The sequence below is a fragment of the Crotalus tigris genome, unplaced genomic scaffold (assembly GCF_016545835.1).
Source record: "Crotalus tigris isolate CLP2741 ecotype Arizona unplaced genomic scaffold, ASM1654583v1 scf7180000018030.5226217, whole genome shotgun sequence".
Classification (NCBI taxonomy): Eukaryota; Metazoa; Chordata; class Lepidosauria; order Squamata; family Viperidae; genus Crotalus; species Crotalus tigris.
This window is the reverse complement of record NW_024096786.1, coordinates 3942059-3954163: the sequence shown is the minus strand read 5'-3', so window position 1 is coordinate 3954163 and position 12105 is coordinate 3942059. Positions and strand designations below refer to the sequence as shown.

The 12105-nt window shown below is 37.9% G+C and overlaps 1 protein-coding gene across 4 annotated transcripts in view; it reads right to left on the bottom strand.

Moving 5' to 3' along the window:
* Positions 1–12105, bottom strand: part of SASH1 (SAM and SH3 domain containing 1) — a 590968-nt gene that overhangs the window by 131985 nt on the left and 446878 nt on the right. The window contains exon 1 of one of the 4 annotated variants that reach the window (XM_039346874.1): positions 9861–10892. The exons of 2 other annotated variants lie outside the window; for them this stretch is intronic. In XM_039346874.1, the coding sequence (XP_039202808.1) occupies positions 9861–9989 (129 nt within the window). In that variant the 5' untranslated portion in view covers positions 9990–10892. Of the gene's footprint in view, positions 1–9860; positions 10893–12105 lie in introns of those variants that run through there. One more of the 4 variants, XM_039346875.1, reaches the window with a different exon arrangement.

Genomic DNA, 12105 nt, shown 5'->3' with positions numbered 1-12105 from the left:
AAAGCATCTGAGCTAAATTTCAAGGGTTGTTGCAAAGGTTCTGAACATTTATGCCAATGAGATATTTCAGATTTTTTTAAAAATAAATTTATAGACATTTCTAAAATTCTGTTTCATTATGGACTATCAAGTGTAGATTAATGAGAAAAAAATGAATTTCAAAAACTGTAGAATCAGGGTGTGGCATAACAAAATTGACAAAAGTGAAGGGAGTCTGAATGTACTGTATGTGTATGAATAGTAGTATGTAAGAATTACTTGATGCGTTGAGCTGAAAGAAGATGTAGGGGAAAGAGCTTAGCTTTTTAGAAGACATTTGTTGCTACCAGATATCAACTTAATTTCAAATGGCACTTTCTGCTTTCAAGCTGTTCAGTACAAAAGAAACTTGAAAATAGCTGGATGTGATAACAGTGGGTAGCAATGTAGCTTAATTATTCTGGCAGCAGGTTTCTACATAGGTAAGATCATCAACATAGAAACAAGTGAAAGAAATTAGTAAGGTTTCAACGGTGTTGCTGGATAATGTTAAAACATCTTGCACAAGTAAAGGCAGAATACTTGCGTGCCTTTGCAAGTGTGTTCCCTTGCTGTTGGCACTGCTGTCCAAAGAAGTTAATTTTTTGACCTTCCCTGACAGAATTTTATCATTCTGTAGAATTATCAAATAATAAACTTTATATTTAATGTTGATATCTACCATCTGGAGTAAAATTTATAGCAACCAGATTATTTTTCTAACATTTATATGTGAGAAATACTTTAAGCCATACATAAAACGATGTTCTCCATATAGTGATTATTTTTAGCAACCAAATTAGAACCTATTCAAACAACTATTTTGTTCTTTTTTAAAAACTGTAGTTAAGTACACAGCCTATTCAATAGTAAGTTTTTTTTGGGGGAGGGGGCAATTGGGAAACATGAAACAGATCATTATCAAAGATTGAGATTGTTAAGCCTAAATGACAAGAAAGGTATTTGATGAAGGCATTTATATTACGCAATATGAGTGTAAAGGAAATCCCCTGTATGCAAAAGTTATCTCATTCTGCTACCTACCTCTATAAAGAGATTAACAGAGCCTTGAAGATAAGTGTTAAAGAGGTCATTTAACTCCCTGCATCAAATGCTTCTCTCTCCTCTCTCCCTTTTAGCTTCAGTTTTTTAAGAATTAACTTAAAAAAGTTAATAAAAATGCATGTACCTGCAAGACTGAACAAAACAGAAACTTCATTTTGATTATTGACCAATAAAAAATACATTCTTTAAAACAAACAAAAAGAAATTATCCTATGATCAATAATTTTAAAAAAAGGGTAAATGTTTCCCCTGTCCAGTTGTGTGGGAGACTGTGCTCACTTCTGTTTCCCAGCCGAGGCAGCCAACATTATCCAAAGATGCTTCTGTGGTCACGTGGCCAGCATGACTTTATGCTGAGGTGCATGGAATAGCTGTTGGCAATTTATTTCTCTAAAAGCAGCAAAATTTTGCTACATTGTGAATATGTCTCGCCCGCAAACAGATGCTATCAGTAACTGATATCGGAGAATAATTTGTTTTGTATTTTTGTTGGTCAATAACCAAAATGAAATTTCTGTAAGGCTTGTTTGGTTCACCCCAAATGATCAGCCAAGCATCTAAATGTAAAGTTGGATGAGCAGTAGTTGCAATCTGTATACAATATTAAGGAAACAAAAGTAAGGATGCTGTAAGCCAGGGGTCTTCAAACTTGGCCCTTTTATGACTTGTGAACTTCAACTCCCAGAATTCCTCAGCCAGCGTTTGAAGACCCCTGCTGTAAGCTCTAAAATGATGGAAAAACAGGAGAAATGCATCCAGATCCCTTATCCTGGACCCTGATTTTGCACTGAAAATCTAATTCAAACATATAAGACAAAAAACAACAACAACCCCTATCTTGAAACTCAACCAGCACTCAGGAGCTAGCAGCAGATAAGTCAAGAGCAAGGCTCAGAAAGACAATTGGTTTTTATTGCAAATATTAGCCTATATAATGTCAAATATCAGTAACTGAAGAATCTTGCAATCCAGCCTACTCTAATATAACAGCCCCAAAGTCTGGACTCTCTGTTTCTTACTCTCACTTTTATGTGGTCACCAACTGCTTGTTAGTCATTTTTCAGCCTTGGATGAGAAGAACACCTGCATCATGTTTTGAGAATAGTCTTATCTGCTCTCTTGTTCTTTGTTTCTGACCTTGGCAGCTTTAATGTTTACAATCATAAAGCTTTCTTTCCAACCAAATTACTTTCCCTGGTGTCCTACTTACTGTTTATTTATTGTTCAAGTACACCAAAGTAATGGTTTGTATGGTTTGTGACTTTGATTCCAAGGCACTGAGTCTTGGATTCAAGTGTAAAGAAATGGTGGCTTAATTGATACAAATGTTAATTCTTCTGAGAATATTGTCATGCTATTGATTATTTTTTTTTAAAAAAAATAAAACTAAGTATGCTTCACCATTCAAATATTTTCCAGGATCTTATATTAACATCCCTAAAGAAGTTGATTCTGACATAAATTCATTATTTTAAAAAAGCAAAGCTGGTCTTTTCAGATTAAAAAATCAATCTTATTCTTAAAAATTATGAACAGATATATACATGCCATTTTGTTTATACCAATAATATTATTTCAGGTTCATATATATCAAAGGTATATATGACTGTGTGCGCATACTTAATTATTTAGTTTTCTATGCTGTTCCAATTAACTAAATATTGACTAGCTTACAATTCCTATAAAATGTATAGTAGCCAGCAAAAATGTAGGCAACTGTGGTCAACTGCCAAAATGAACAGAAGCTAACAAAGAACAACATCTTTCTACAAAGTTGAATGTGCTATTCGTGTGCAGTGTTTCACTATTTCAAAATAAGAATATTAATTTCAGTGAGTTCAGTATTACCTATTTTTAACTGCAAAGTTGTTAATAATGCATAAAAAAAGACAACTGTCTCATTAGGTTTGCAATTAATTAGGAGACAGTCCTATCATAAGTGAATTTGTCTCCTCTAACCTCTCAGGCTATGATTCAGCAATACGTTCAATAGCCACTGGCTCCCCTAAGCAGCGCTCTGAACATTAGAAAATAAAGATAATTTACTTCTGCGAAGCCAGGGAAGGTTATTTAAAATGATCTCTAAATACTTCCAATTAGATTTTCAACTAGTACTTTCAACTTTGGGAAATATGAAACTGCTAAAATTAAGACAATATCTAGAAGAATACAGGTAGTCCTGACTTTCAACAGGCCTAATGGCCTTCAAAGTTACAATGACAGTGAAAAAAGTGACATAGGACCGTTTTTCACACTTAACAACTGTTGCATCATGCCCATGGTCACGTGATCAAAATTCAGACACTTGGCAACTGAATCATATTTGATAGTTGCAGTGACCCAGGATCATGTGATCTCCTTTTGTGAGCTCCTGACAAGCGAAGTCAATGGGGAAGCCAGATTCGCTTAACAACTGTGTTACTTACTTAACAACTGCTGTGATTCACTTAACAACTGTAGCAAGAGAGGCTGTAAAATGGGGCAAAACTCACTTAACAACTGCCTTGCCAGCTTGTTCGCTGAATCACATATTTATTGTAGCTATCCACACCCTGTCCCCTTTATCCCAATTTCCCTGTACCCGCCCCGACCCTACCTTTTCCTTATCCATATAAAATCTAATAAAATATATTTTTAAAAAAACCAACTGTCTTGCTTAGCCACATAAATTTTGGGCACTGTTGTGATTGTAAGTTGAGGACTATGTGTATGAAAAAAAATCTATATATATTTCTGTATCTACTGTATACAACAAAAATATCTATCTATATATGTATACAACAGAAACCACACTTCACTGACAGTATAGCATTGCTTCAGGAACTGCATGGAATATTTGTTTCCAACTTTGTCACCAAAATAATAATATAAAATGTGCAAAAGGCAGCCTAGGCGAGCGTCAAATTTGTGGAACCAAAAGGTTGGAACGGTGAAACAAAAACTGAACTGTTTATAGTCACAATGACATAAGATACATTTGGAGACAAGCACACCTTGCCAACCATGAAGCCTAGGTCTTCCTCCAAAAGGTTGTGGAACTACATAGCAGCCAGTAACCCAGGAAACATTATATAAGGGGAAGGATGAATGGATTCAATTAACATCTCCTACAAGTTAGTATCATCAGGAAAGAAACTGATGCTGAAAAGAGGTTGATATTTCAACCATGCAATGATTTGAAGTGTGCTTTCAAATCAACCATGAAGAACTACAGAAAAGAAATATTTTGGAATGGCTTTCACATTCCTTGGACATGCTTATTATTGAAAATTGGTAGAGAGAACTCAAACCTACAGAGGTGAAGAGGTTCACAAGGAAGACAACGAAATTTCCAAAAACAAAATAAAATCTTGGCCAATTCCAAGAACCAGTTGGAGCTGTTATTTCTGACTAATGCAGTATTACAAAGTGCTGACTCTGCATTCAAATGTTTGCACCTGCTGTACTCACTTGATTCTTATTCTGATTCTGTAAACAAGTGCACTGAAATATTAAATAGGCATTCCTATGTGAAGAAAGATGTACAGGCATACTGTGTTTTATTGCAGTTCACAGTTATTGCATTTTTTTTACAAGGCCCTCCACCAGCACTCATTGAATGCTCAGATGATGAATAGCATTTTTAGCAATAAAATATTTTTGACTGAGTTACATACATTTTTTTTTTTAGACATAATGCTAATGCACACTTAATAGACTACAGCAGGGGTGTCAAACTGCCGGCCTATGGGCCGGTTGCATCATGTGGAGGCCGCATCCACCCCAGCTCCAGCAATTCAAAAAAAGTTATGATATATCGCGACACGTCACGTGACACGAAACCTGCCACATTCTGAGGTATACCTGCAGGTTTAACTTTCTATTACTAAAAGATTTTGTTAGTTGAAATTTGACTAGAGAAGCTAAACTTTTGAATGGAAGTATAAAGTGATGCTACTCATCTTTACACAATGAAGTGTTATGCTTAAATATTGTTGGCAATCACCAACATGTATTTACACATACTTTTTATTGGTTAATATATTTACAATATGGAATAATTTATCCAAACACCTCATTCTCCAATACAAAATTTAAACTTTAAAATTTGGAAAAATATAGACTTCATAGAATATTTAAAAAGTATGTATTTCCAGATGCTCATTCAAATATAAATATTTAAATTTGAAATATCTCACAACCGATACAAGAGCTAAGTGTGATGCAAAGAGGCATGGAAAGATACATGCTTGGCATTACAAGACAAGATAGAAAGACCTGCACATGGATTAGAGAAGAAACGAAAGTATACCACAACATCAAGAGAATAAAAGAATTGAAATGGAAATGGGCTGGTCACAGAGCTAGAAGAACTGATGGCAGGAGTCATAGAATGGATCCCACAAAAGTGACCTAAAATAAGATGGATTGATGACATCAGCAGTTGACAAAAGAAAGCTCAGCACCATATTGGTTGGAAACGAGCAGAAGAGACCTTCATCCTGCTGTGGATAGACAATGACTAAAATGAGGATGATTATGATGAATGAAGGTTAGACAAATTTATAAATATTTAGCACCTAAAATATTTTTGTCTAGCACTTCTTTGGTTTCCTTTTTGATATTTAATGAAAAGATTTTTTTTCCAGGAAAATGATAATAAATAAAAAAGGAAAGATAAATACATTGTTCCCTCCCAAATTACTAGACTTCTTTTAAATAACCAAAAAAGGGACAAAATAATATATGAACCTCCATATGTTATTGAAATTTGGCAATTACATAATAGTTAAAATGATTTTTAAAGATTTGTTAAAACTTTAATATTTTTCAATTAAACCAGACATTATTTTTCGATAATTGATAATGTATCTTTTTACTTATGTATAATTTAAATTGTGCAAAAAAATTGAATCTTTTCAATTCTAATAATATTAGTCAAAAGTCCATGAATTAAATGTGTACTCATTTGGTATAATGAGTATGATATATAATTGATAGGTTGGCTGAATTATTATTTGAAATACTTCATTTAATGTAATAGTGGCCTTTTAAATGCTTCTTTAAAATTTGCGTTTCTGAGACTGTGGACAAAATAAAATTTTCTTCACTAGTACTGAGCAGTTACAATATTATAAAATAAAGTACCTACCTACTTTATATTGCACATATGTGGACATGTATATACACACACAACTCCAAACTGTAATTAGTGTAACACTATGGGAAAAGGGTTTTTGAACCCAATGAATACTGTTGCCCTAATTAAGAACTGGTATAGCCACTCTTACATGCTTAGACTGTAGGGCAATGAATAGTGTAGAAATGCTTCCTGAGATTAATTAGAAAGAAAAAGTAACATGACAGGATAGTCATTTCCAGTTCAGCAAATACAATCATTTCCTGAAGTATTTGTTAGTTGTAGGAGTGGCATCAGAGCAATTTTTCCAACCAAGCTCTGATAAGTGCACATCATAACTATGGTGTGAGTTGGATATGGTTCTCTTTCATCAACACAATGGAATAATTGACCAATTATTATGATTACATAATAAAATGAATTATTAGAAAGAAGAAAAGCCAGCTGTGGCAGAATGTGACCCACTAACAATCCAGTTTAGTAGGATTTGATTTAAATAAAAAGGCTTGTGAAACACGTCATGAGACAAATTTACTCTTATGAAATTCCAAGGAAACTAGTAAATAAAGTATACCGATAGTGAATTATTCTGATAATAAATATTTCAAGGCAGTAACACATTATTCAGACTGGAGTGAGAGCATGATGTCATTTCCTAAAAAAAAACACAATAGTATAAACTTTTTTTTCCTGCAACTCTGATTTCTGAAATATTTCCAACCCATTTTTGTTTACTGGCAGTGGCTTCCTGTAGAGATAAGAATTTTTTTTTAATGTATGGCTTCAAGAATCTGATTATCTAACCTCACAAACTATACAATTAAGATTCTCATTCCATGACTCCAGAGTAGAAATTGCAATGTGCAGTTTACTTTGGCTTCTGTCTTGCAAGGAAGCTAAACAGGCAAAATTGCCATTGAGGGAAAAAAAAACCCCAACATTTTATTCTCAAATGTTATATCTTCAAAAATAAAGACCCCTTTTCATATTCTGCATTATAATCTGCATATAAATTTCCACAGTCTCCTAACATCCAAAAGTAGAAAATGACACTGTATCAATAAGAGCACAACAATTTATATGCTAACAATATCCCAGCTTCAGCTGTTATTGAAGGTTTTCAAACATAATTAAATGTATACAATTCTACTGAAAAATATCCTTGTTTTTCCAAGATCCAGTTTGCTTATGAAATAAATGATTGTTTTTGATGCCTGAAACACAAATTTGCTCAAATAATGCCACTACCAACATTCTACCACCAACAATTGATTTGTTTACATTAGACAGAGAAAATCTTACTTTCTAGATATTAATGATACATAAGACTAGATGTCAGGACTGGCTGCGGGGGTACATGTGACATACAAGTACCCCCTCCCGTGGCCTCTGAGCAAGATCCTTTTTGTTTGCTTTTTTCAGGGAGTTGGGTTGCCTTAAACCTTGTAGAGTTAATGCCTCCTCTCAAAATTGAATGTTGGTTCCATAACTTTTGAAGGACAGCCCTTGCCATGCCACACAGAATCCTCAATCTGAGAAAAAGTGTGCACTCCCAACCTACGGGCTAGTCCAGGGGTAGGCAACCTTGGCTCTTTTATGACTCGTGGACTTCAACTCCCAGAATCCCTGAGCCAGGAATTCTGGGAGTTGAAATCCACGAGTCATAAAAGAGCCAAGGTTGCCTACCCCTAGGCTAGTCTGACCATATTATCCCTAGGGATAGCTCATCCTGCATGGTTATTTGACACCTCCTATGTCTCTGAAGACAGAGATATCCTGTCCTGTTACAACAGTGGGCATAGCATCTGAGGGACTGCTGCATTTTTTTTTTTTTTTTGTCAGCCTGGAAGCTCTTACAGATGTGGCCATTAAGACTACTGCATCCATTCATTTGTCAACTTAAAAACCTTTCAGCCTGGATACTCAGTTATTCCTTCATTATGACACTAGAACCATCCATACTACTGATTCTTCAGTCTGAATTCCCAGCTACAGGTCACAATTTCACTTCAGCAACTGCACTACAAAGTTGACAGGCTTTTATTTGATGCATTAACCTTCATATACTTAGTTTAAACCAGTTTGTCTCACCCAGTTTAGCTCACCCTGAACATTCCCTCCATTCAACACATTATTGAAATGCATCAGAAAATGCAGTCAAAGAAGGCCCTCACATAACTCTACTTCTATTTTTTTTAAAAGGGAGGGGGAGCAAGTAAATTCCAATCTAGTGCTTATAGCTCATTATATTAATTATTATACAAAGGATGTAATATTACTTTTTTTCTTTCTTTCACTTTCTTATGATAAGGAAATATGCCTGTTGGCAAAAATTCTATTAAACTGACACTGAGCATAGGAGAGAGAATAACACAATTAATACATATTGCTTTTTGAAATTACCTTTTAAAGTTATTAATAACTGTGCAAGTAACTGATAATTCTAGACAAACATCACATATTTTAAGACTTTAAATGATAAGCCTGTAGGCTATTGCATCTCTTGCTGCCTTCCCTGCCATAGGCATATTTAAACATACCAAACAACATATTTTAAAAGAAAAATCCCAATTCTAATATACTAAAACTTTGTTTTTTTTCTCCTCTTAATTTGCCTAAAGAAATTCAGAAAAAGAAAACAGAAAAGAAATGACTTGTTTTTTTTTAGAACAATTTACTTCAAAAGTTAAAGATCAGGTGCTCTCAAATCAGGTTTGACTCCTGATGACTGCAGGGAGTTAAAAACATTTTGAAATAAACAAACTGGGGGTTGCCTTCCAATCTCTAGGAAGCATTGCAGATCATTCAGAGTGGTAGGAATCACAAGAATAAATACTATCTCAGTAATGGGCACTGTGTAGAAAAGAACACCGGACTGTGCTTTAGAACCAAAATATATCATTTGTGTTCAAAAGTCAGCAACTCTATTCTCTACCCATTCTCTACCTATTCTACCCATTCAGTGGGTAGAAGTTGAAGCGTTAAGTATTCCATCAGTCAGCTCTCCCCCTACTTTGCAACTGATAATGCTCAAACTAATTAAATTCAGGGCATGCATAAGTGTAGCTGAACATTTTAGATCCACCTCGGCTATTGAATTATTGGACCTCAGGGGAGGGAGGAAGAGATCGGCAACATGAAAGCAGTATTAGACATGTTTAGCTTCCCTCAAACTTCGTAATCAAGAGCTTTATGAAGACCCGGTGAATCACTCTATAAACGTCCCCCCCCTCACCTCGCCCCACCAACACACTTCCCCCCCCTTTTCTTTTTAATGCTGGCGCAAAGTTGAAACGTGTGCATTCAGCCCTACGATTTAACCCACCCAAAACTGTCCCCTTCCGTTGCAGAACAAGAAAGGGGGCTTCGGAAACCAAAACAAAACGCCAGGATTTCCTAACCCGCCCGACACCCGCCTGGGCGGGTTGCTCGAGCTAAACGGGATCGGGATGGCCAAGAAGCAGCATCGGCATGCAAAGGAAGAGGTGCTGCTTCTGGACAAACGTCCCACCCCCACCAGCAGCCCGATCCAACACCCCCTCCACCAGAAGCCCCCTCCCGCCAGCAAGGCGACTCTTCGGACCGGCCCATTTTGTCCCCAAGAGTCTCCCCTTTCAAAAGAGGATGCCCAAAGCCCCCGGCGCACCACCCAGGTCACCTTTCCCGTCTCCGTAGGGCAGCCGCTCACCAAGATCCCCATGACATCCGTCCAGAGCCTGGAGAAACTCTCCGGGATGCCGCCGCCGCCGCTGGCACCCGCCGAGGCTTGCTCCTCTTCCTCCTCCATCGCCTACCGCCTCTCAGCCACAGTACGGCTCAGCGCAGGCGAGTCTGGCGCCGTCCGAGGGCGACCCCGCAGCCTCAAAGCTCTCTTGCCTGGCCGCTAGTCCAGCCTTCCTATAGCCGGTCTTTTCTGGCCAGCCTCTCCAGCATGCCGCCGCCGCGTCTTCCCCTGGCTCTCGCTTCCCCTTTGGGAAATGCCTTCCGGACTCGGGCTCAGCTCTCCTTGGCGCGCCAGAGAGCCCCCATGTCCTGCACAAACTTTGCCTACTACTTGCCGCGGCCAAGCAACAGGATGGCAGAGCCCAGCGAGGCGCGAACCACCTGCTTTCTGCGGAGGGGTGATCGCAGAAACCCCGCTCGAGTGTTCGGGAGGAAAGGCGGGGCTCTCTCCCTTCTTTCGGCGAGCGCAAAAGACGTCTGGACGGAACAAGCCTAGCCAGGTTCTGCCAGCTGACACTGGGCACCGGCTAGGCGTTAGGTTTCCACTTGTCGGTACGGTGACTCTCGCTGTCTGCCCTTTTCCCAACATGGACTCTCCCGACTCCACATGACTCCTAGTTCGGGCTCTCTGCGGGAGAAAAGCTTGCAGCAACAAAAGGTGCTCTGATGTCAGCCTCTTTGCATGGCAATGAGCCCCAGACAGACGAACAAATATCCTGGTGAAAGAGCGGAGACGCTGAAGGCTCCGATTGTCCACGTTCCCAATCGCATGACCGCCAACTTTACATAGCCAGCGCCGCTCAGAGTGTTAATGGTTATGCCCAGCCAACCACCCCGGTTTCAGACGTGGAAAACTAAAAGAAAAACAAAAAAACTTCCCTTTACTTTCCAGGAAGCTTCTTATCTAAGTTTGCCTAGGCTGCTTTCTGGCTATGAATACGAGCTTTTAGAAAACTTCAAGCCTGGACACTTTTGTCTATGTTCCCATCACTTCAGGCACTGGCACATGATGTCTTGGGCTCTTTCACGTTTCAGCGTCAGAGCTCAGCTGGCAGCAGAGCCTTTGCTCACGATCATGCTTAGGAAACGTCTGACGCTTCGGGAAGAATCCATTTGCATGGAGCGCAGACAAACGCAAGTTTCCTGTGGTGGAATTTAGCTGCTTCCAAACTGCAGAACGGACCTGACTATTTATTTCATGCATTCACAAGTAACTCTGTAAGGATCCACCAGGAATATCTTAATATACTTAAAATACAGCCTGATATGTTGATGGTTTTATACAAGTGGCATTTGATCATAACCACACACGGAACACCTAAAATTTATGTGCTGGACCACATATGTGAAGGGTGACACATGAAGGCACATCCCTATGCACCTGTTCTCCAAGGACATATTCAATTTATCAATATTTAGTAACTTGAGATGAATCAGACTCCACACTTTCCCTCCAGGTCATATTGCCTGTATGCAAAAAGTCTAAAAACTGGCTTCTGAAATAGTCCTTTACGCAGCACTCATGCATTTCTCTCTAAACTTTCCACATCTTAGTTGTTCTGTCTGGTATTTACTACCTGGTTTGACATCCTCACGTTCAGATGGCTGTCCCTGGGAATGTAGAAAGTGCTGGTGAGTTCTTGTAGACACGATCACAACCTCAAAAAAGGTTAAAAAAAAAAAACCAAAACTTTACAGAGGGCTTTTGTGAGCAGCCCAACATAATCAGCAAGGGCATTGTGCCCAAAGAGTTCAAAGATGCCTTGTTTTCCCAGACAAAGGTTATAAACAAAGCACCAGTGCAATGTTCAAAGGAAAGGAAAAAAAATACTTTTGCCAAACATAGCTTCTTCGCACAAAATCCTTTAGAAAGGGCACAATTGAGTCAAAAGCGTTATATATCACAATCCTAACCATGTTTATTTGCCGCTGCCAAGAGTTAGACATAAAAATTGCAACCTAAAGATACTGTAGCAGCCTTTTTGTTTTGATTTTTAATAGAAAAGTATCAGTGCACATAGGAAAAAAAAAACCCAGTGCTTATGAAAACTTTTTCTTAACAAAGTAAAATTACTCATGCTATTTTGAAAAGGGAAGTTATAATTTGCTTAAATGTTTAAATGTCTTAGAAAAAAAAACTGTAATGGTGCAAACAGTTTCTTCTTCCCCTCTTAAATCTC